Source organism: Haliotis rubra, unplaced genomic scaffold, assembly GCF_003918875.1.
Source record: "Haliotis rubra isolate DU_JTF1 unplaced genomic scaffold, ASM391887v1 Scf467, whole genome shotgun sequence".
Taxonomy (NCBI): Eukaryota; Metazoa; Mollusca; class Gastropoda; order Lepetellida; family Haliotidae; genus Haliotis; species Haliotis rubra.
The window spans coordinates 274,263-299,082 of record NW_025767154.1 but is presented as its reverse complement, the minus strand read 5'-3'; the positions used below and the strand labels follow the sequence as shown (position 1 = coordinate 299,082).

The 24,820-nt window shown below is 39.5% G+C and overlaps 1 protein-coding gene across 6 annotated transcripts in view; it reads left to right on the top strand.

The window, feature by feature from the left end:
* Nucleotides 1–24,820, top strand: part of LOC124290481 (MAP kinase-activating death domain protein-like) — a 152,847-nt gene that overhangs the window by 2,427 nt on the left and 125,600 nt on the right. For all 6 annotated transcript variants that reach the window (XM_046727191.1, XM_046727190.1, XM_046727189.1 and 3 more), the window contains exons 2-4: nt 17,422–18,149; nt 20,312–20,453; nt 23,880–24,038. In XM_046727191.1, coding sequence (XP_046583147.1) covers nt 17,539–18,149; nt 20,312–20,453; nt 23,880–24,038 — 912 coding nt within the window. In that variant the 5' untranslated portion in view covers nt 17,422–17,538. The remainder of the gene's footprint in view (nt 1–17,421; nt 18,150–20,311; nt 20,454–23,879; nt 24,039–24,820) is intronic.

The window sequence follows — 24,820 nt, the reverse complement described above, 5'->3', positions numbered from 1 at the left end:
TGTGCATGAATATGATTTCTCATGGCTGTTTCAGTTACCTTAAACAATTATTGTCTCTTACGGGTATTAAACTGAATTAGAGTTTGTTAAGTGTATGGTCTGAACCAGCACAGTGGAGCTGCTGACAGAATGTAAACAAACGTAAATTTTTGTTGATATTCGAACATTGATTGTTTGGACTTTGAAATGAATCAGCGTTTGCTCAGCTGACATACAAAATAACCTCAACATATGAAAAAGTGTTTTCAGATGTCAATGTCTAGATCAGCAATGGGTCTGAACATTGATCAAGTGCTGTTTGATATTACTGTTTTGCTACAGCTGTATTGGCACAGTTGTGCATTTGTCCCAGAGTATGCGTCACCAAATTACTGTTATGCTACACTACTTGTCCTTGACACATGGCCTCATTAGCTGGTGTCAACTCTGGCTAATGGCGGTCTGTGGCTGGAAGATGGAATGTCTGGCAACTTCAGACATTTAAGCTTTATTTCAACTGGGTTGAATGTGACAGACTAATCTGTCTTATAGACCCTGAAACAAATATATGCAAGAAAGCCCAGGCAAGTCTAGATTATGTGGCAAGTCTAGATTTCCACAGTTTCTGAAAATGAAGAAAGTTCCTGGGCTCCTTTTCTTTATATTTTATAATTATTTTTTATGAACAGTTTTTTTGTAACATGATCATTTCAGAGACTAAATGTTAGTCTAGTGAGAGATAAACAAACCATTTTGGAATCCTCTTGAACATCAAATGAACTAGCCCAAAACAAAATGTTTTGGTTACATTTTTAGAATTTTGGTAGGTAGGTATGTTTTAGTTATTTTACCTTTTTTAACAACATACGGTATGTTTTAGTTATTTTACCTTTTTTAACAACATACAGTTCCAAAAAGACAAGAAAGATTGGGTAACTGAATGCTATGATCTGTCCCCTACAATCATGTTATGTGTCATTACTAGTGGTGGTCCGATTAATTGAAATAATCGAAGATTGGTCGCAGTGACTAAACGACTAAGCAATCGATCATGTTTTCTCATAATCGAACACAAACAATTCTGGAACACTTGTTTGCATTAACAATATTTTTCACAAGGTAGGTTTTGTCTGTTACATTTCATGAACACTACAAGCTCGTTCCAAGTCATGACTGAATTTATCTTAACGAACCCAAGAAATTTATGTTCCTAACATACTAGTCATCCTTTAAAGATGTGCAATTTGCAAAAACAAAAACCCAAAGAGCTACATGTTTTTTTCTTTGTTTTTGTGCAAACAAAAATAACCAGGAAAATTTCCTAAATGACGCTAACCAATTATTTTCGATGATTGATCGGTTGTAATGAACCAATCATCAATTATGAGTCAGTACATGACATGATTTGTACCTTTTTGAAATTAGTTCATTTAAGAAGCAAAATTTCAATTTCCTTGGGAATGTGCAGTAGAACAAATTGTTGCAATTTGTTATGAATATAGTATTTGTTTTTCCCATGAGAAAGAATCTCACAATATTCCTAGAAAATATTTTATTGTGGATGTAAAAGAGCTCTTAAATCACATGATTTGTAATTGGATTCCCAAACTAAACTATCAAGCATTAAGCTAATGGTGCAACCAATTAGTGGTAAAGGACAAATGTATTCATTGGCTGATCCGTAGGCTTGGTTGCAGAATCTTATCTATCATTTATTTAGTGATGTTTAACAGTTGTATGGATATAGTCACTCAAGAGAAAATCTTGTTTCGCTCTTTCTGCTTTTCCTATGAAAAAACATTGCATTTTTTGTTGACTGTGTAAAACAACCTTTCATGTTGAAATGATTAATGTCTTTAAAGAAAATAATAGTTAATGTCTGAAACCAGCATTTATGGTTAGCATTAGGGGTGACTATTGTGATAGCGATAGTCTATTGCGACCAACTATTGCAATACTATTGCAATAGTTTTTTCTCCTTGAATTGTCTCATTTGAAGTCATTTCCCAAATGAATGTATAGTTTATATGAAATTCATAGTCGGGAGAATTTCAATTGAAAAGTCAATCACAATGACGTCACGAGTCCACAAGCGGGACAGGGGTCAAACGACCATGTCACAAGCTCAATAACGGGTATGTCCACCATCGGCATTGAGAACTGCAGTGCATTGACGACGCATAGAGCCTATCAAACGTGCAAGGAAGGCTTGTGGGATGTCACGCCAGATTCTCTCATGTTCTGTTTCAAGGTCAAGGACGTTATCTGGCGGATGAGGAAGACGGCGTAGACGTCGATCCATCTCGTCCCAAACATGCTCTATCAGGGAGAGATCCGGTGAATTTGCAGGACAAAGCAGCAAGTCAACGTTGTGGTGTTGCAAGAAATCCATAGCAACCCTTGCCGTATGAGGGCGGGCATTGTCCTGTTGGAATGTTAACCCAGGGCCATGACGTTGCAGAAAAGGAATTGCCACAGGTCGAAGAATCTGATCCCTGTAGCCCACACCAGTTAAGTTGCCCTGAACAATCACCAAAGGAGTTCTTTGGCGTGCAGTTATTCCACCCCAAATCATCACGGAACCACAACCAAAGCGATTCCTCTCCAAGACACAGGCCTGTGCATAACATTCTCCCACGCATCTATAGGCACGTTGACGTCCATCACTATGGGAAATGTTAAACCTGGACTCATCTGTAAAAACAACATTTCTCCACCAAAACAAGGGTCTGCGGACACAATTTCGGCACCACATTCGGCGAGCTTGTCGATGACGTTGTGTCAGGATAGGCCGTACGGCGGGACGTCGTGGTCTGATCCCATGATGACGTAAACGTTGTCGAACTGTGTTGGGGTGGATACGGCGAAGTCCTGGGATGGGTCGGGCAGTCATCACTGCAGTCTGAAACCTGTGGCGAAGATGGGTCACCCTTATCCATCTGTCCTGTCTTGGCGTTGTTACATGTGGACGTCCAGAACGTGGCCGATCGATGACGTCATTTGTGTTCTGGTAGCGTCTCACCAGTGCAGAAATGGTGTTCCGGTGGCAGTGGAAATGTGCAGCCTCTTTTTCGTTGAGACATTCCCCCACGGACCATCCCAATGGCCTCATGACGTTGTGCAGACGTGAGCCTTGGCATGCTATGCGTTTCAATAGCCGTTTTATTTTTTGAACGATCGCAAGGGCAGGGGTTGAGCTTTTCCAAAGTGACAGTATTGTGTGGCATTCATTTGCTCTGTTTCTCTTTCCCGGAATGCACGTGCAACAACGTATTGCATGTCTCAAGGACGAACCCACTGACGTCACGGAATGCGGCACGTGCATGCATGTTGGATACATGTCACTAATCTCTGAGTTTAAATCCTTATGTGTCAATGCAGGTTTGATCAATTTAGATTTTAAATTTTTGTATGCAGTTTCTTTATGTGCCTAGTATATTTTTCATGAAAATGAATTCAGTTAAACAGATCATCGGTAACATCTCCTGTTAGTGGTTTTTTCATTGTTATGTATTACAGATGTATGTTGGGATGAGCTATGTTGAAAGGATTCAGGCAACTTTCAGTTAAGATGGCAAGAATCTCAACATCTTATTGTCACATTAGCTATATACTGGTGAGCACTCTTTCTTGACACCTCCGTCTATCAGATCTGCACTCAGTAGAAACTCTCTCATTGTGTCCTTGTAGATAGTGACTGAATAAAGGAAGAGATATCTGTCTGTCTCTATTATCTATATCAATATCAAGCTCTATCTCTAGGTGAACTGATCAAACCAATGTAATGGTCTGGTGACCCCCATGCAAAATAAACACATTCATTCATCAGTGCTCCATATTTCAACTATAAAACAATTACAGATGATAAATATTTTATGTATGATGTGGTCCACAAAAATGACATTTGGACTTAATCATAGTTTTCCATTTTTGAGGCCATGAAAGTATGAACTTTGAGCTGAAGGAATGTTTAATGAGTTAATGTTTTTATAATGATATGGCTCATATTATTATGTAATGAATTGAGGTTATTTAAAAGCAGGCTAATGCCATAGAATGTACAAATATCAATTGTTAATTGACTATCTAAACAAGGCCTTAGGTCTTTGACATATGATTAACTGATATGTGAAAAGTGTGAATTAATGTGATGAATAAGCAGATGTCAGGCAGCATACACTGATCAATGGTCATTGACGCCTGGGTGAATTTCAGCAACTGGCTACCAGCAGAAAGCTTGTAGATTGCAACTGTGATGTTCCCTCGCTGGTCAGTGGCAAGGATCATGTTGCTCCTGACGGTTTATTCCGACTGGACCACCACCTTGTAAGGAAGACCACTATTTGATCAAAAATCTTCTGCCATCTGTTGTGCTGGAGTTTGTCCCCCATTACTCTCCCATGGCCTGGGTTTGCAGACATCCTTTTGTCAGCACCCATACTTTCACTATTTTGCCAAGGCATTCTTACACAAATAAGGTCATCTGTTATGGTAATGACAGTCTACTTTTACACCAAGATGGGTGACATCTTGTCGCTGCCAGCATTTATCATGTTTATGCAGACATCTGCTAGCCTTGATTTTCCATTCTCTCAAATCCCAGATGTATCTGAAGATATGTCAGTCACTATGTCAATGAAATTAGCCCATTCTTGGCTGGAGAGCAGTGAAACAATGCAGGGAGATCGTGCTTGCTTCAACCTGAGCTGTCTAGTATGGGGTTGTCAAAAAACAATCAGCCACTGTGTTCTGTTATGTGAGTTCTAAAACAAATGAAGTTTGCACTCAAATATAATAAAATAGTTTTCATTGAAGACTTTTAACAACTTTGAAAAGATTTGTTTCAGCTTAATTTTAGGAATATTTACAAGGCAACTTTGACAGGCAGAGGCTTTGGCTGAAGCTGTTAACATGTTTTCAGAACATGGATTTTGATTTTGTAAAACATTCACTGATTGGACCAATATGACCAGTAGTCCACTTATGTTTTAACATAAAAACGTAGTCTTGAAATGGCAAAGGTGGAATGTAGACTTTAATAAAGGCTAGTTTACATGCCTCAGGAAGTTGGCTGCCTAACATATTTGGCATGCTGTTCAGTTTCCTTTGGGTGCTGTGAAGTGTCTACAGTCATGGATTTCCAGGACAAATTGATTTGAGATTAAACTAGAATGTATATGTTGGTTCAAAAACTTAGCAGAACTTCTGCAAGCAAGAAATAGCAGACAATTTGTGATGGATAAATCATAAATATGCCGGATAGTGTTTTTCATGTTTACAGTTGAAAATGAGACAATATGTCTCTATAGGTCTACATAAATTTATTTTGGTATCAAATTCATGACCACCTTTGTCAGATGTGATATTTCTTAAAGTGGCGTCAATACATGTCAACCTGTTAATAACTTCATTGCTATTAAATGAACAGCCTGATGGTAATCCCTATATGAGCTTGCTTTGTTAATACTATTTGCAGTTTCTCAAATATTCTAATGCTGTTATATTCATAATTAAACTGGTATATGCCTTCTCCAGAATGGGCCCCTGAATGAGTGAGTCTTGGTTGTGAAACATGTTTGTTTCAATGTCTTTTGAGGCATGACCACCTGTACAGGCATGGCAGTTCATGTTTACATGTTTCTGCAGAAATCCTAACGAATCAAACACTTTTAGCTCACCTGACTCTCACTGAATGTCAGATAACAGAATATTTGTGACAATCTAACTGAAGTGTTCTGCCCCATTTATTTTAAGATTTGGAGGCTCAAGAGAAGAGTAAGTGAGTTGACTTTTAGCAATATTACAGCAATATCATCAGAAATGGGCCTCAAGAGAAGACCTGTCTTGTGTACATTGTGATTGTACGAGTCTGCTGCTGTTACAAATGTTGTATGCAGTCAATTAGTGTTGCTTTGAAAGATGATACTAACAATTTTTCCTTATCCTGACTCATGCTCTTTTGCTTGTCTTCTTCTTCTTGCGAACATAGTGGAACACTTGTATCTCCTTATTTGAAGCTCCCTTCAAAATAAAATCACTAATTGGTACTCACCACGAGTTGCTCCCCTTTGTTTCCCCTGGCGGGAAAGGTGTCGCCACCCTCTGGCCATGTGCTTCACTCTCTCCTTCTTCGCCCAGTGAGCAGGATGTGAGAGCGCCTCGTGTCTCCTTACACACCATATCCTTTGATAATCTCTTAGTTTTTACCTCTCATAGGTTACTATAGAGGTATAGCTAGTATCCTTTACTATTTGTATTGATTAATTATCGTATTTCTACTGTTTATTCACGTGTATTCGTGATTGTTCAGCTAGCTTTACGTTGATGAAAATCTGTACGATTTGTAGATTACGTTTTTCTGCCTCCGATCCACATGTAATATGCCCTAGTTGTTCTACGCCGTGTTAGCGTTTAATTCACGTTGCAGTTACTGCATTAATTTATCTCATTCTGCATTTAATAAATATCATCTTTGCGTCTTAAGACGTGCTGCAGATAGATCACGCAAACAAGGGCAAAACATGGCAGAGAGTCCAGATATTCCATCCAGTCAGCTGCTAGCGATCGACCCTCTCCCGTCTGGTGTTCTGCTAGAGACCCCTTCGGTAGAGGAACGTGGGACGCAGTCCGTTACCTCGAAGAAACGACCGGCCTCCCCAGACATCCCGTCATTGCAGACCAAGTCTAAGAGGGCCTCATCGTCGTCTCAACGCAGATTGAGGACACCCAGGGCAGCGCAGACTTCCAAAGGGAAATCTCACGAAGACAGCAAGAACTTTCTCAGCCGAGATCGTTCCAGCAGCAGAATTGGGCCTCTACGATGATCAGCCGATAATCATCCCCGACTTACGGCAGAAGAAGCGACCGGTGTCAGCGACTGTGACTTCTGCAGAGATCACCATGCAGCCTGATGCCTCTACACCGGCGTCAGGCGTCATTGATGTGAACCCCATCGCAGAAAAGAGCGCCGGCGACTTCGTCTGAGATCATCCCAGAAGACATGATGCGGCAGATTATGAACATCATGGAGGACCACTACAAACTGCGCCAAGCGAGGGTCCGAGCCTTCGCGAAGGCTCCAACGTGAACAGCACCCCAGAGGCACCCCCGTCCAGCGTAGCAGCCAAGGCGATGTCACCTTCGCTGAAGGAAGTCCCGCACCACCTTGGACGAAGGACCTAGATGTACAGCCTTCGCGAAGGCCTTCGCGGAGGGGAGAGGTCATCACCATCTTCGATTTCATCTCTAGATATGGACTCAGACCATCAGACATCACGGAGGCCTTCGCGAAGGTCATATCATCGATCCCCCGGACCGGACGCAAATGAAGCTTCGCGAAGGCATTCGCGAAGGACATATGATTCCAGATCCTCATCATCTAGAAGAACATCGAGGGACTGCCGAAGAGCTTCGCGAAGCTATCAACATTCACCTCACAAGTCTCCGAGAAGATCATCCCATAGATGATCTCCACTTCGTTCATCACCAGGTCGATCACCCGTCAGATCTCCACATAGAGCGGCGCACAAGTCAACTAGATGCCACAAACCTCATCAGATATACAGACAGCTACCGCGCAGTCGAAGAGCATCTACAATTTGTTAATGATGATGGTTTTGAGGGATGATGGAGGAATCATATTTTCTGATGCAGAATACGGTATTGGATGGTCAATAACCTAGATCTCACATCACCATCTAAAAGTGGCAATACAAGCGCAGCGTATTTGATGAAGGAAGATGATCCAGATGCAATCACTCTACCCCGATCGACCCGATTAGCGGCAGTGCCACAGAATCTAGATGCAGCTTTCCAGAAAGCTACGAAAGTTCAAACACCACATCTGCCCAACTTTCAAGCCAAGAAGTTCTCCACGCATAACATGGACTCCTTCTACAAGGCCCAGGACATCGATGAGAACTATAAGATCATCAGCGATGTAAAGAACAAGATTTACAAGATGGATGATCGCAAGTTGGCTCATATAGAAACCATGACGAGGCGTATGTTCTTTGGGTTAAATAGATCTAGGACGATCAATGAGACTCTTATTACTAGATTCCGGGATTCCACGACGGAAGATGATAGAATGTTTTATTCTGCCTTACTTATGCAAAAGAAAGATCAGCAGTTTTTAACGGATCATCTTACATCTGTTTCAGCAGCACTGACCTTAGCTCGTCGTCAAGGCCTCCTCGCCTCCTGTAATTGGGGGGAGAACTTTACAGCCCCACTTTATACAGCCCGTGGTGGTCGACAACATCCATCTTTGGCGGAGAAATCGACAAAGTCGCCAAGGAAGTCTCTAAGGATTCCAGGGAAGTCCTTATGATTAGATCGATGGACACACTAGCCAGCGTCATTAGATCAGACTTCACAAAGATACTCAGGCAGATCTAAGTTCACGGGCCTACAAAGAGCAAGAGACAGGAAGATAGCCAGCTCTAGAGGTAAAGATTCTTTTAAAATTAAGCCCATATGGCAACTATAGAGGAGGATCAGGAAGAGGCAGGACACCCAGAGGTTCCCGCAATTATAGGCAGCTGAAACACAGGTTGGAACGACTGGAGTCTTCCACCCCAGCCGTTCCAGTACAGCCAGCTCAAGTGGGTGGGCGCCTCCAACTACACTGGGAAAACTGGGGAATATTGCAAGACCCTTCGTCTCCAACATTCTTCAACACGGATTTCGTATCCCTCTACAGGCCAAGCCTCCGCTGACAATCAAACCCCCAGGTTCGATTTACAAAGCAACAACTACCAAAGATAAGAGAGGCTGTTTCATCACTCCTATCCAAACAGGCCATAGAAGTAATAGATCAAGCAAGCGTCCGAACCAGGTTTCTACTCCCCAGTTTTCCTAGTTCCCAAGAAAAACTCCACGGAGAAATACAGACTCATCTACAACATGAGCTTTTTCAACAAGAACTATCTCACGCAAAACCACGAGAGTTTCGCATGATACATTTACCTCAGTTACGCCAGATGATTAGTCCTATGGACTACATGGGCAGCATAGATCTACAGGATGCCTACCTGCACATCCCCATTCATCCCGATTCCAGGAAATACCTACGATTTACTCTAGAAGGGCTACATTACCAGTGGAAAGTACTCCCATTCGAATATCATCAGCCCCTGGCTATTCCGCGAGGATAACGAAACCGATTATCAAATTTCTACATCGTCAAAGGGCTACGCAGTGCGTTTTACCTCGACGACGGGATACAAGTAGATCAAGATCCACTGCGTCTCAAACTACAGTTAAATTACATCATAAAGCTACTAACACATCTAGGTTGGTTAGTAAACTTACGCAAGTCGGACCTAGTACCATCGCCAAGACCTGCAGTTCCTAGGTATTCGATTCATCACAAATCGCAACCGTATTATGGTACCAGAAGACCGTTGGCTCAAGATACAGCAGACCATTCCACCAGCTCTACTCTCTCCATTACCACTGCGACAATGGCAGAGCCTACTAGGTCTTCTCATCAGCCCAAGACATGACTGTCACAGGCAGATTACAGTTCGTCCCTACAGGTCCTCATCAGCGCATCTCTCAGCGATGTACAACCATTCAGTCTACGAAAACATCTCAGACCGCATCTACTATGGTGGACCAAGAAATCGAATGTCTGCGAAGGGATTTGTTTAGCAGAGCAGGAATACAAAACCCATCTGTATGTAGGCGCAGCGTCACTCCAAGGTTGGGGAGCTCATCTCACCAACCACACGATATCAGGATTATGGAATCAGCAAGAATGCAAACTCCATATAAACAGTCTAGAAATGAAAGCTGTAATCAACGCCATTCTACATTGGAGCACATTTCTACAAAATGCGGCGCCTAATGATCCATACAGACAATTCGACAGTGGCGTTCTACATAAACAAGCAAGGCTCAACGAGATCGATGAACCTTTTGAACCTAAGCTTTCAACTGTTCGATTTAATACAAGATCTAAATCTACATGTCAGAGCAGTGCACATTCCCGGAGCCAGAAATATACTAGCAGACGCTCTCTCTCGGCCTCATCTACCATCACCGACAGAGTGGATGATCAACAGGGAAATTTTTGCACAGATAATCAAGCAATTAGGAGCCCCGCTAATAGACCTATTCGCCACGCAGCGATTCAACAATCAGCTACCGACATTAGTGTCACCAGTCCCAGACCCCAAGCTTGGGCAGCGGACGCTCTAAGTCTATCATGGGAAGGCCTCAATGCGTCGCAGCGTTTCACCCGCCAGCAATAATACCTCAAGTATTACAGAAAATCAGACAAACACAGAGCCTACAAACTCACTTTGGTCGCCCTACTGGCCGGCCAGAGCGTGGTTTCCCATACTAATTCAAGAAATCGGGTCAACCAACACTGGAGCTACCCAAGCGGCATAAACCTGTTAATTCATCCTCACACCAAACAAGTGCACGGAAACCCAGCAATGTTCCAACTACACGTTATGGACTGTATACAAATGTGTTTAAACAAGAGAGGATATTCTGCCAGGGCGGCAAAAGCAGTCACGCTTGCCTTTACGTTACTCAACTTCGTAACTTGTGCGACGACAAGTGGCACAGTTTCAAAATTATGCAACAAAGAAAGGGTTTACAGCAAGAGGCTTCACAACCTCAAGTGGCAGACTATTTGTGTTACCTACGCCAAAACAAACATTTAAAAGGTTCAACGATATCAACATATCTTGCCGCTTAGTTCTGTAATCACCATGAGAGCGGGTGTCAAATTGACAAGATCTCCAGAGTTACTGGCCTTACTACGAGCTTTCCGATTGGAGGACCAAAGCGGAAGTTCCACGCCCAGCTTGGGATCTGAATGTAGTGTTACAACACCTCACGAAAGTGAGGTCTATGAACCTTTGGAATCGACAAACTTTGAATTTCTCTCACAGAAAACACTGTTTCTGCTATCGCTAGCCACAGCAGCAAGAATGTCTGAAATTCAGCTCTGGATTACGAGAGGATACAGTTTGATGACAATCATAACACAGCGCACCTCGGATTAAGATGGGATTTCATCGCCAAAAATCAACTGCCAGGTCAACCAGACAGATTATTCCACATCCGGCTATCCTCTATTCTCGGATCACAAGATACGAGACCTATCACTGTGTCCGGTAAGAGCTCAAAGTTTATTTACTGACGATCCAAAACAAGGAGAAGATTTCTCAAACGTTTATTCATCCCCTTATAAGCCTCTGAATCAAACAGAAGTGTCACGGACCACAATATCTATTTGGATAAGGACTGTCATTCTCCGTGCCTACAAGGCAGCAGGCTTGGACCCACCAACAGCATCAAATCCACATGAGATCAGGGCACTGGCCTCTACCCTCTTCTACACGGTAACTGTTCCTTGAACACGATTATGGAAGGATGCTATTGGAAATCTAACATGGTATTTGCTAATCACTACCTGAGAGATATCACTACAGAAGATGTCTCTGGCATTCACCATTTCGGACCACTGGTCCTCGCTCAGCAACTGACAGTCCCTCGTAGGCGTTAAAATATTATCCTCACAAGATTCATATGTATTTTATACATACTCATCTAGCTTATAACTCTACGGAGTTTTAGGGCTATGTATATATGTTCAACTTAAGTATTCAACCTTAAGCATATACTTTGGTATAGTCAAGTTCAGTGCCTCTATCAGAGTCACCTATATATATATATATAATTTATATGTATTGTTCAATATATTCATAATGTAATTCCCCTTTAATGGCTTTATATAAACCTATGGTTTTCTTTATACAGGAAACATCCTAAATCTAAGCCTTCATGAAGTTCCCGTGAGGGAATATTACAGTATATCTATACAAAATCACTAATTATAAATCCAAAGTATTCTGTTACCCACCTCCGTTCGTCCGTAGGATGCTACAAGCAAAGAGCATGAGTCAGGATAAGGAAAAATATGTAATTTTTAGAGTAAAATTGATATTTTATACTTATCCTGACTCATGAGGTTAGCCCTCCCATCCTCCCCACATAACACTTTGGATTTCCCTGTAAATTCAAGTGTTGGGCTCGCTAAATCAGGAGAGAGTGGAGCACATGGCCAGAGGGTGGCGACACCTTTCCCGCCAGGGGAAACAAAGGGGAGCAACTCGTGGTGAGTACCAATTAGTGATTTTATTTTGAAGGGAGCTTCAAATAAGGAGATACAAGTGTTCCACTATGTTCGCAAGAAGAAGAAGACAAGCAAAAGAGCATGAGTCAGGATAAGTATAAAATATCAATTTTACTCTAAAAATTACATTTTTATTACTCGCCCATGGTAGATACTGCAGTGTAGTTTTTTTACAGCAATATCACACAAGTGTAATACCGCTAGACGTGTGACATCATAATGGTTAAGTTAATGTTAATCGTTATGATGTCTCAATGCCTCTGTCACATACCTCTGTCAGGGTAATAGACCCTGCTTGAGAGTTATAAACAGAATACTAAACTCACTTCTGTGAAATACCATTTCGCTCGTTTGATACCAAATGATTTACTCTTTAATAATAACAATGGTATTATATGGAAGGTCATTTAGTATCCTCTATCATAGAGGATACCATATGACCTTCCATATAATACCATTGTAGTCTATGTTCATTATGTTTGTTAGTGGAACTGAATCATAGTACAGGGGGACCTTGTACATGTACTGGCAGTGCCCCACCTTTGCAATAGATATTTTTCTGTCCTAATCATTACCCTGCTACAAAATCTGTTGTCCTCCCTTATACAGGTGGTGATGAAAGATTCATTGCAAATTGTGAATCTGCTGACTTATTCATCAGTTGGATGTTGCTCTAATCTTGTATTCACAAGAACCAAACATTTTGATTGCATTCTAGTGTGCTTTATTACGTCCTCTGGCAACTGAGAAAATAACCCCACTTCTATATGCCAGTTCATGGTGTTTCACATGCATCGATCATGTGGTTCTAATGTAGTCTAACTGTATTTCATTATGGATATGCATTTGGTCACTGCTGTGGTTGGGTAATTCCAACAGCACAATTAATTTTGTACTAAATGTCATTGTATTCACATAGCTATAAACAACATTAGAGCAAATACCCATGTTTGCAACTATATGATTTTTTTGTCTTGTGTATGACTAGCAACATATCTCTTTGGAAATTAACTGTGATAACAAGAACAAGTTCGATCCATCTTCTTCCTCTGTGAATGTCATGTGGTGTTATGATAGTATTTTGATCACAGACCAAAGACATTGACATGGACATAACATATCTCTGCTGATAGATAGGTCTTTATTCATGAAGAATGTAGGCCTTGGGCCCATCATGTGCATACAGATGGTCAGTCAGCATGAGTCCTTCAAAAGCAACTTGCAGAAAATATATCAAGGATTCTGTTGATCCCAAAAGCATATAATATTTGTTATGTATAGGGTATGATATGAATTTAGAAGGTATGTACTTCCCATGCAGTGTTTTATACTGGACACAAACCATCAAAAAATGGTATTCATCTTCGAAGCCTTAAATCTATAGAAATATGAAAATATCTGCCTGTTTCTGTTTTGAGCCCACAGGAACTGAAATTGCGCCATGGCCATGCAGAATTTTGTAGTTGTTAATTGTTTGAGGTGTAATTTTGTTGCAAAGGCAGTGTTTGCTCTTGGCATAAATATTTAGGAGTCATCATGACTTCCAAGCGTCATGAGACGGTGTCATGGACAATGTTTTTGGGAGTCAACTTCAGTTTGGAACTTTCATCAAGACATCAACTGTGATTGTTTAATAACAACAAAAACAAAGTAAGACAGGTCAGGTATTTAATCAGCACTGAGCAGTTAACTGGCAAACATTTAGTTTTAGAAGTTTAGATTATCTGAACTAAGGACCCAGTAGCATTGCGACAACAATGACGCAACCTTTAAATTCGTATTTGAGATAATTTGTGCGTCAAATACGCAGGTTTTCTGCGTCATGGCAAACAATGCAAAGGTACATTTCAGGGACTATCAAATGAAGACGTTTGTCCTTTGTTGTCAAAGAAAAGGAAGCTTTCCTCATACTTGGAGCTCTCTAAACGCGTGAAGTCCTACTCTCACTCTCCTACGATGTCTATAAATCAGAATCTTAAAAGCAAATCCAAGTCTAAGTTACGTTCTCATCGGAGAAGTTATATCTTGCCGCCATTATGGCTTTATTATCGTCATTTAAACAAGATATAAATGAATCAGTCAAAATTCTTAAGTATTCAGAGGCAGCTAGATCAGACAACTGATCCTATTAGCCAACCTTCCATGAGTCTGTACTGCAAAACAGATCTATGGACAGTTGACGTGTAACACCATGTCAGTTTCAAAATAGAAATAATGTGTCAACCCAGAAATCTTTATGCAACAGAATTTCGTATACAACCAACAACAAAAAAAATGTTAGACAATTAACAATGGCGTCAAATTTAATTTGCTACGTTTACAAATCAATACAGTGGCAGTACTATTTCAATAACAGTATGAATATAACAGCAGTGGTAATAGTAGTACATTTAGTGGTAATGATATTCACCAAGCAGCAACAGTGGTCATGTTCCAAAATTGGCCACGGCTGGATATCCTGAGTTAAAAACATTATCCTCACACAGACACCAGTCTTAATGCAATGTGAGATAAGAGACCCATCAGCTTTCTGGTGCTGGTTATTGCTCACAGTAGCCAGATTGATTTAGAAACACAGTGCGCTCTGCCTCCATGTTTAGTGTAGTAAAGTACACCTTTAATGTGACACACTCATAACATTGTCCAAACAAAACGGGCACCGATTAATACCACAATCAAGATGATTGAGGATACTTCCTGTTGAGACACACATGGGAGTGTCTTGTTTACATACATGAATATCGATTAGTCTCCCAAGGTCATTGATAATCGCTGATGCAAGTTAGATCGATCAATTGACTGATTATTCGATTAATCGCTTCAGCACTACCACTTTCCTACTGAAATATTTTAAATATCTTCCAGAAAGCTAGAGAATGATAAATTGATGACTGATTATTGTTAAAACAAAATGTTATGAATTACAGATTGTTTCACTTAAAATTACACTGCAACATGAAAACAATGATGAGGACTTCTGTTGAAAATCTGAAGAGTTTATAGTGTGATGAAAGCCACAATACAGAATGTTTCTGGTATTCTTGGAATTATTAACTGTGATAACTGTTTGAAATCTGTAAAGGCATCCTGAAAACACCACTTTAGTTAAATGCACTCAGTGTTAAATCTTTGATAGACATTTAAACGTTGGTGGAACTTGAAAAATGGCATATTTTGTGGATAACAACTTCTTTGATCTTTCTAACCATTATTCAAGGCTTGTTCTTTTCCCTTTAGGAGTTAAAAGCGCATTGACATGTTCAGTCACTAATGCATATGATTCATCAAAGTAGGATTCATGTGCTTGGACAAAGATAACGATATAACAAGGAAGCCATTGGTATTAATGGAAGATAGATAATTGGATACATTGAAGAAGTAGTAATGGGCCTGGGTTTTGTGATGAGGAACTAACTGCGGTAACAAACATACAGTTATTATGAGATAGACAGTAAATATGGCAATTTACCATGTTTACAGTTAATGATATATGGCTAAAGCATACGACTCAATGGATAATAACTTTGTGTTTATTGACAAGAGTGACGTTTCGGTGTAGATTCTTACACCGTTATCAAGCTAATAGTGGTTGAAAAATGTTAAAACTCTGTAGACACACTGGGTTGGTCTTCCATGGTTTCCCTGAGCATACTCATGGCTAGCTTCTTTCTTTGAATTTTAATAATTTCTTTAAGTTTCCTTTTCCAGTGGTTGATGTTTGAATGGAGGGGTTGGTTTGTTTTGTCAGAAAATACTGTTGTCACGATTGTTGATGTGATTTAATGGTCAAAAAAGAGAGGTGTTAAGTCATATTTGGCAACAGAAGTCTTGTGTTCTTGTATTCTAATGGTGTGTCATAACTCAAATGTGTTTGATTCCACAATCATATGAGATCTCATACTGAACATCCTCAGTGGTGTGAAGGGGACTGTGTGAACCTTTACAATTGGCTTTTGGGGAATTTCTATGTGTCTTGTCAGAGGTACATGTCACCTCCATAGTTTAACCAAATGTAATGTTGGAAGACATGACACTGGAAGTATATTGGTTTTCTTTCTTGATTTCTGCATTTTTGAAAGAAATGACACTAAGGCGTTTTCCCTCTTCTTTTAAAAGTACTTGCAAACTCTTTGATTGTTTGGAACTGAACATCAGTAGTTGTATGCTTAGGAAATATATACACTCTCGTAACCTTGTTTCATGGATATAAGGGAAGTGCAGAGAAAATCATTTTAAATGCAGGATTACATTTTGTATACTCACTGATTATTGTATTCAATTCATTGATTCAGCAAATTGAAAATGCCTAATATTCCACTCGTGAATGAAACGTTTGTTTACCGAAGTCATTTGCAGTCATCACCCATTCGTGTGCATACAAAATGTGACGTAACGTTGTTTTGTGGATTACGTAGTCGGTTACAATATATCACTATGTACGACGGCCCATTGCAGTAAGTATTGACACTTAGGAAAGCACACGACGAGATGTGACAAGGTTGGTGCCAACGGTATCTTTTGTACTTGACATTTTGTAAAAATAGAATTTGGTATTAGTTAGGGCTGTAACGATTCACTCGCATATTCGGTGAATCGAACCGTAGCCCTTCAATTTGTTCAATTGTTATTCGTGGTCACCAGAACCGAATATTAACGAATATTTACGATTTTTTTAAGGGAGCATGTTTTACTTGAACCCTTGTGTACTTTTGGAAAGTGAGATATGCAAGGATGGAATACGTACTAGCATTGCAGTAGCGCAAGTCATGTTAGTTTGCGAAGGCCGCACATGGTACTGTCGACTATAACTATTACATGCCAAATTTGAGTGTCATGAGATCACTGGTTATTGGTGTGACAAATCAAAACTGTCAACAAGGACGTTCCATATTGTACATCAATCACTTAACTACAATATTGTATTCGTGAATAATTATTCGTATTCGTTGCCCAATATTCATGATACGTATCATATTCGCCACATAGTGTATTTTGCAGCCCTAGTATTAGTGGCATTAGTGATATTGGGCTATTTATCTCAGTGCTGGACAATTATGTACGTGTAATGCAGATATTTGGCACATTTTTGTCAGCGAGGTGTGGCATTGCGTGTATATCTGTACTGATTTGTGATGTCATATGAGACTTCATTTACAAGATAGCATAATAATTACCGCGATCCACCAATCAAGGTTATCCTCGAATTTAGCTTACGGTTCTGTATATATATAAATAAACATATTAGTTTACAAACTGATTACAAACTTCTCTTTTTGTTTCAGATTTCCCAATTCAGAGGATATGCAAGAGCGAATAAGATGACATGTAACCAGACTCATTGATAAACATTGGATAAATATGGTCCGAGTCACAAACCGATATAAACTCTTGATCCCATAATGTGTGACAGGAAATACTTCTGCCCACGACTACTTGATTATATTGTTATAACTGGTAGTCGGCACCCCAACCATAACAACCATGTTGCCCAGACTCCTGAACTACTCCGCCGCTATCCCCTAGAGGATCACAAAGATTTCCCCTTACCAACAGATGTCATCTTCTTCTGCCAGCCTGAAGGATGCATCAGCGTGGGACCAAAGCGAATGAGCCTCCGTGAGACAACATCTTTTGTCTTCACACTGACAGAAAAGGATTCGGGCATTGTCAGATATGGCATCTGTGTTAACTTCTTTCGTCCATTTGAAAAAAAAAGTTATTCTTCAGACTGGCAGAAAACCGATAGATTGAATCTTTCTATAGGTAGCACCAACTCAACAGATATTGTCAGTTCCGTTGAATATGAGAAACCAAAGTCACCAAGGACAAAACGGAAATCAAGAAGTGCAAGCCGTGTCCGCAACAACACTCTGACATCATTATGTATTGTTAGTCATCACCCTTTCTTTTCCACATTTAGAGAATGTTTGTTTATACTAAGGAGACTGATCGAGGCTTGTCATGACAGAAGTTGTACCAAGAGGATTGGCGGATCAAAGGCACTGACCAGGTGAGCTTTCTTTTTGTCAGTTACACATCTCTTTTATTCATTCTTTTATCGAAACAATTCCAGTTTGCTGCATTTGTTTTTCTAAATAATTTTCCAGTTCTGACAAAAGCTATGGGAACTAAAGATTTATGGGCATGGCTGGTTACTGCAGAATCTTTTATCACATTTTCTCATGATGTGTGGCATGTCTCAATGTTTTGCTGGTGAAAATAACCAGTTCAGGCTGCTTTTTGTATGATGAATAGAAGCCATACTCTTGAAATCTCTAGTCTTGCTAGTTCTTATTTAGAGGAAACAGTGAAACTTGCAGTTTGTACATTATGTATGCATTGGTACAAGCTACATAATGCATGCATTGATACAAGCTATATGTGTTAGACATGTGAATGTAAGGTGAGTGTTGTATAACTTACACGAAGTGTGCAAAAACAGAGATCTTGAGTCTGAACCAGGTTGTGTGACTGAGAGCAACTTTAGTATGTCATTCACGCAAAGCAACTTGTGAAGCATGTCTTTAAGCCTTAAATGTTCCATTCTGGAATCAAGGTAAGCTTCTGTACTCCTGTACCGAATGAAATTTTTTAACATCATTTTACAATTGTTGTGGAGGTTCAGTGCAATGTTAGCAAGTAAGTTGGTAGTTTCACCATTTGTCAGTAGATTGTAATAAAAAGTTAATCATCCAAACCATGTTGTCATTAGTTAGATATATGTGATCTGTTTCATAGAAAGGGACCAAATGTCGCCAACTATTGAAAATGAGTAAGGCATATTTTTTTTATATAAAATCAGTTCTGAACACATGGAACATAAACTTATATCCAGGCACATCTCTAAGAACACACTTCATGGCAACATCCTATGTCATATGTGTAAATGCACCATGTAGTGTCTCAGGTTTAGGCAGTACAGGGAACCATTGTCATTCATTTGATGTCCACAAGTCTAGATAAGCTGTGTATCTGCGTAAAACTTGTGATTGAAATTTCCAAAATATGTACTGAAATATATCTGTATCGTGCCAAAATACGCAAAAGGATGTTACAAAAACGCTTTGGTTAGTTGTTGGCCAGCTGATTTACTGGTAAAAAACAAATGCATAACAGAAAGTAGCTACTAGTAACTGTCAAATGTTACGAGAAGATCGGGTAGATAATCAATTTAATTTCACTATGGAAGTTGTAACTGTGCACTTTTTGAACTACAGAGAAACAATCGCGCAAACGCAGCTAGTTAAGTTTCCATGGTCATTTTTCAATAAACAATGTGATGAAATGAGGCTATGCTGCACTTATTGTCAGTCGGCAAAGATAAGTTTGTGCCTTACAAGTGTGGGGGCAAGTGGTAGTAGGCCAAGTATTCAGATGTCTAACCTTACTAGACATAACATGTCTTTCTCTTTAAACCATGTTAATGTCTGAAGTACAAACAATTGGCTAACATTTGTTAAATTACTGACTTAGAAAATAACCACATTTTGAAAAAGGGTGGGTATCGGAAAAATTGAGTACCCACTGAAGATCATTAGTACCCATGATAACAGACACCATGGGTAGAATACTCGGATTGGAAAAAGCTTATCTAGAGCGCTGGATGTCAATGCAATTATCCAGAAACACAAGTTTCGTTAGATATGATTCAAACAGGTTGTCAATTTTATCAGCTGTGTATCTTTGAGCACCTTCACTGACCATTAGTGTTCTAAATGCAACTGGATGACTCGAAGTATGTTCAAGTGTTGTTGCGTCAAGGTTCAGTTCACCGGAAAAATTACAATATCCCCATAGAATGTCGTTTGAATTCATAAGAGAGTGCAATTTTGTTCACATAAGACAACATTAGTCACCAGTGCATCAGTGTCCAAACATTTGAGTATTTGTATGATTATAGTTCTGTTCAAAGCCATCAATTTCAACTGTTAAAAACAGTTATGTAAAATATCCCCTGGTTTGAACAAAGAACTAATTCAACCAACCTTTTATGATAGAAATTAATCATTAGCAGGGTTATTTCCCTTCTCATCTTGTGACCCCTTTATCTTGCCGAAAAATAAAACATGAAGCTCACAATTTCCGAAAGGTGGTCTCTTTGTATGGAACAGGTCACATATAGCTTCTGAATCCTCAGAAATCTCAAAGATGTGTTGTTACTTTGTTCTGCAGGGACACGGTGTGGGGTGTGTTGACAGGAATTTGTAGTGACAGCATCTCGTCACTTGTGATGCACGAGGTGCGGGAGATTGAGACATGGATCCTGCGCCTGCTTAGTGCCCCTGTCCCTGTACCTGGAAAGACGAGAGTAGAGGTCAGTAGTGCTTTCCTTTTCACATCTGATGGAAGGGTCCAACATTTGGAAGAGAATAAGCAGAAAATATACATGTGTTTGTTGTAGGAGTTGGATGATACTGTGATTTTTCACACAAGTGTTCTGAATATTTTTAAGATGATTTTTGTTTTGAAACAGGTGTTGTGTAACCAGTAGGAAGTTATCCAACCAAACTAGGTTATTCAATGATAGTGACATCATAATGCCAAACTGCTTTTTGAATCAGTTGTTTGAGTGCAAGTGACTTTTCTGTTGCCACCTCAATATTTTAAATGTACATCATAACTCCATTCAAGCAGTTTTTTACCCAAAATGTCAACCAAACCAAACATTAGGTTTGTGGATAATTAAAATTCAATTTCGGTGTCCTGGGGATTAGTAATATTTTTCAACTGAATATTTGTAACTGTTTATTTTCTCTTTAAAGTAGTCATGACAGAGTTATGTCCCTTTCATTTTGTTTACATCTGGCATCGTCAGCTTAATTTGTCATCATGGATTACAGTCTTAATGTAAATGACTTTGTTTCTAATGATGGAAAGGACCGGGGAAGAGTGGTATCAATAATTCAGCCTTAAGGGACATACAGACTCTACAATGTGAAACTGCTTTTAGGAGAAATTTGGCAAGTACCTCAATTTAGATGTATGAAAATAGCTGAGACTCCAAGTAAGCCATTGTCACCATCAATGTCAAAGCTGTCAATTCCTCAGGTTGATCTACCCTCTGAAGTGCTGAGAAATTTGATGAATGATGACTATTTCTAAGAGCCATACACTTATGACATTGATACCTTTGTCACTGACAAAAGAAATGTTAATACAGTAAAAACAAAACAATATGCGACGTGAAGCATCTAGGATCGTTCATGGAGAGCAAGGGGGATTTACATCCTATTGGAACCATCGCCAAACATGAACTTTGTGACATTTTATGCTCTTTGTTCATTAGTGTGATTAAAACTGATGGCACAAACTACGAGCCCTCATCTTTGGAGTCAATGATTTCAAGCCTTGACAGGCTACTGAAATCAAGGAACTACAGTGCATCGCTGTTCAGTATCGCTGCATTTTCTAAGCTAGCTGATATTGTGAAAACAGAACAAAAGGTTCTTAAGAGTGATTGAAAAGGTAACTTACCTAAGCATTCAGAATCCCCGTCTGATGATGTTACCAAACATTTTCAAACCAGACAACTTGGAACAAGCTATCCTGAAGCTATTTTGAATTCACATTGGTGGTTTAATACTACCCTCTTTGGAATCCGTTGTGCGAAGCTGCACAATGACATGAAGTGGAATCATGTCTCCTTGAAGGCAAACCGGGATGGAACTGAATTTCTTGAATTTCAGTAAAGACAGTCCAACACTTGCTAGGGTGACAGTAAAAATGGTGTTTGAAATGTAAGTTTTAAAGCTTGGGCTTTTGATGATGAAAGTTGTCCGGTTTCACTATTCAAGCGATATGGCAAACTCCGACCAGCTGGATATTCACTCCCTGACTCGCCGTTCTTCCTCGCCACCAACAAGCGTCTGCCATACATCCTTGGTTTAAGCAACAACCAGTTGGAGTTAACGAACTGGGCTCCTTCATGAGACGAATGACCAAAATGCAGGATTAGAAAACCAATGGTTTACTATTCACTGAGGTAGAAAGTATTTTGTTGAAGAACTCGCTCATGGCAACATTCCCCAAACAGAAATAATGCAAAATATCAAGGAACAGAAACATCTAGAGTATCAACAACTACACAAGGACCTTGAGTCAAATGTTGAGCCATCAATCCACTTCTCTCGCACTTGTCGGGTTACGTCAAAATGACAGCAGTCTCCCTTCCACTGCTGTTGTCAACTTGGCTACCCAGAGCAATCAGACAATTAGCTACTGGACTAAAGCGTTAGTCGGGTTACGTCAAAATGACAGCAGTCTCCCTTCCACTGCTGTTGTCAACTTGGCTACCCAGAGCAATCAGACAATTAGCTACTGGAGTAAAGCATTAGTGCAGTCCATCTTCACTGCCCCTATCTATGGAGGTACCATCAATGTAAACCTCTTTGGACCAGAAAAGAAAACGAGACTTGATGACAATAAACTTCTTAAATCTAAGTCGACTGAGTCGGTGTTATTCTGTTCACAGCAAGTCATCATTGTTTAGCAGTGACACGTCCTGTGTTTGAGTGACGAAGTTAGTGTTCAGTGACTGAGAAATGTAATTACTTGTAACCTGTACACCAATCTATTTGAAAATGCAAATTTAAATTTTACTCACTATTGACTTTCCTGGTGTTTTCACAATGAAAACTAGACCAATCATTTATGCATATTCTTGAGCCAAAAGAGATAATGTACGCCACTGTTACTTTGTATTATTACGCGTAAATGTCACTCATCGTTTTTTGTCCGGTTCTTTAAATACACTGTTTTCCCGTCCTGTATGTAATAAATAGATCACAAAACTATAGTCTGTTTGCAGTGAAAACGTACCGATGAATGTCATTTTAAACCAAAAAGTAAAATACATAAAGTGAAATTAAGACTGCGAATCCTCATGATTTTACCTTGCCAATTGAACATTTAAATCTCAGAATTTTATTCGACTTAGGATAAAAGTTGTTTAACAAACAATCATAGTTTCACATGGCTATTATTGGTTTGTATTACAAGGGGTATGCACATCAAATTAAACACCGAAAACGACAAGGGTTGTTATAAGTTAACGCTCTTCGCGTACCGCACGTGCATTTGTTTCACAGTTCCAACTACTGCGCTTACCCCTTGTAATACAAACCAGTAATAGCGATTTGAATCTATGATTTTCCATATTCAATACATCCACTCGTTCTGTAATCTCTATGTACCAAGAAATTTACACACATGAAATTTAGAGGTTCAAGAGATTTGACTCATTTTGAGGGTATATAGAAAATCCACCTTGTGCTTGTGACAACGTTTTAGAAATGTTGCTTATGGTGAAGACTGCCGCAGAGAAAAAAATTACAACTTGTGACTATATTTAGATGATGGAGGGTAAAAAAAATCAAATATTATAGATCAACTTATTCCTGATGGTTTTGGTTTTGTTTGGCTGTCACAAACAGTTAGAGACAATAAATCTTCATAAATGATGAAAGTATTATAGTAATTATCCTTATGTAATATTCCATATTATTCCGAAGTATGTAATGTTTCTACTAACCTACTAGTCACCTGCTTTAGTCTGACTGGTTCATGACACATTTCATTTGGGGACTTTTTTAAACAATAAGGAAATGATAGCACTACTTTTGGTGTTGCATGTATTGCCTATACTTTATGATTAACTGTCTTAATAACTGAGTTATCCTGGTATATCTTTGGTTGGATAATCTGGTGATATTCTCATACCAGGCGTGTTCTCTTGGGACAGGTGAGCATCCTACCAAAGGACCTGCAGCCACCCATACTGTTTGCCTTACCAGACCACACACGTTTTACACTCATCGACTTCCCTCTTCACCTGCCTCTGGAACTACTAGGAGTGGACACATGTCTCAAGGTGCTGACTGCAGTCATACTGGAACACAAGGTACATTGACACATTTTAGTCTCTTCATGCTGATTCAAATTGCTGCCTTGCATTTGGTAATTATCTCACTCTGTGTCCTGACAATAACTTGGCCACATGTTCATGAAATGTGAGCAAATTTGATACTTGGATAGTCACTTATAAGTGGCAGGTTTAGTTTGATAAGCATCTGAATTGGTCAGCATTGGTCAATCTTACAAGAAACAGTGATGAATAACAATTGTACTTACTTGAACAGACTTGTTGATCAGTTCCAGACAATCTCTTAAAATTTAAAATTTATTTTAACATTAAGGTCAAGTTCAATGAATTGTTGGCAAATATCATAAAAACTGAATGGGTAAATATACCTTGGGGCTTGTTTCTGAATATACTCAAATTGTTATGTTAACTTTATCAAATACAATGGTAGAAATACATTTAAGGGCTAACTTAGTGAATAAGTTGATTGGTGAAACCGAAGTTGATCAAAAGTGAGATACATCCTCATGCACAATTAAGCAGCACATATTCAGTTATAGTTTTGAATTAGAGATCCACTTTCTAAGCAAGTTGTTTTCTCAATCACATGATTGATATCAGTATAGTTTATAATGTGTGTAATTATGTCGCAAATGTTCCCTCTGGATTATGTTTGCCTTTTATCTGTGGGTACCACTGAGACATACAGAAATGGAAATGAAAAAATAAACTGCAGTCCATTTCTCTCAAAAGCGGACTCATGAATTGCAATCTAACTTGAAAACTAGTAAGCATATAATTCTTAATGCAACGCTGATCAT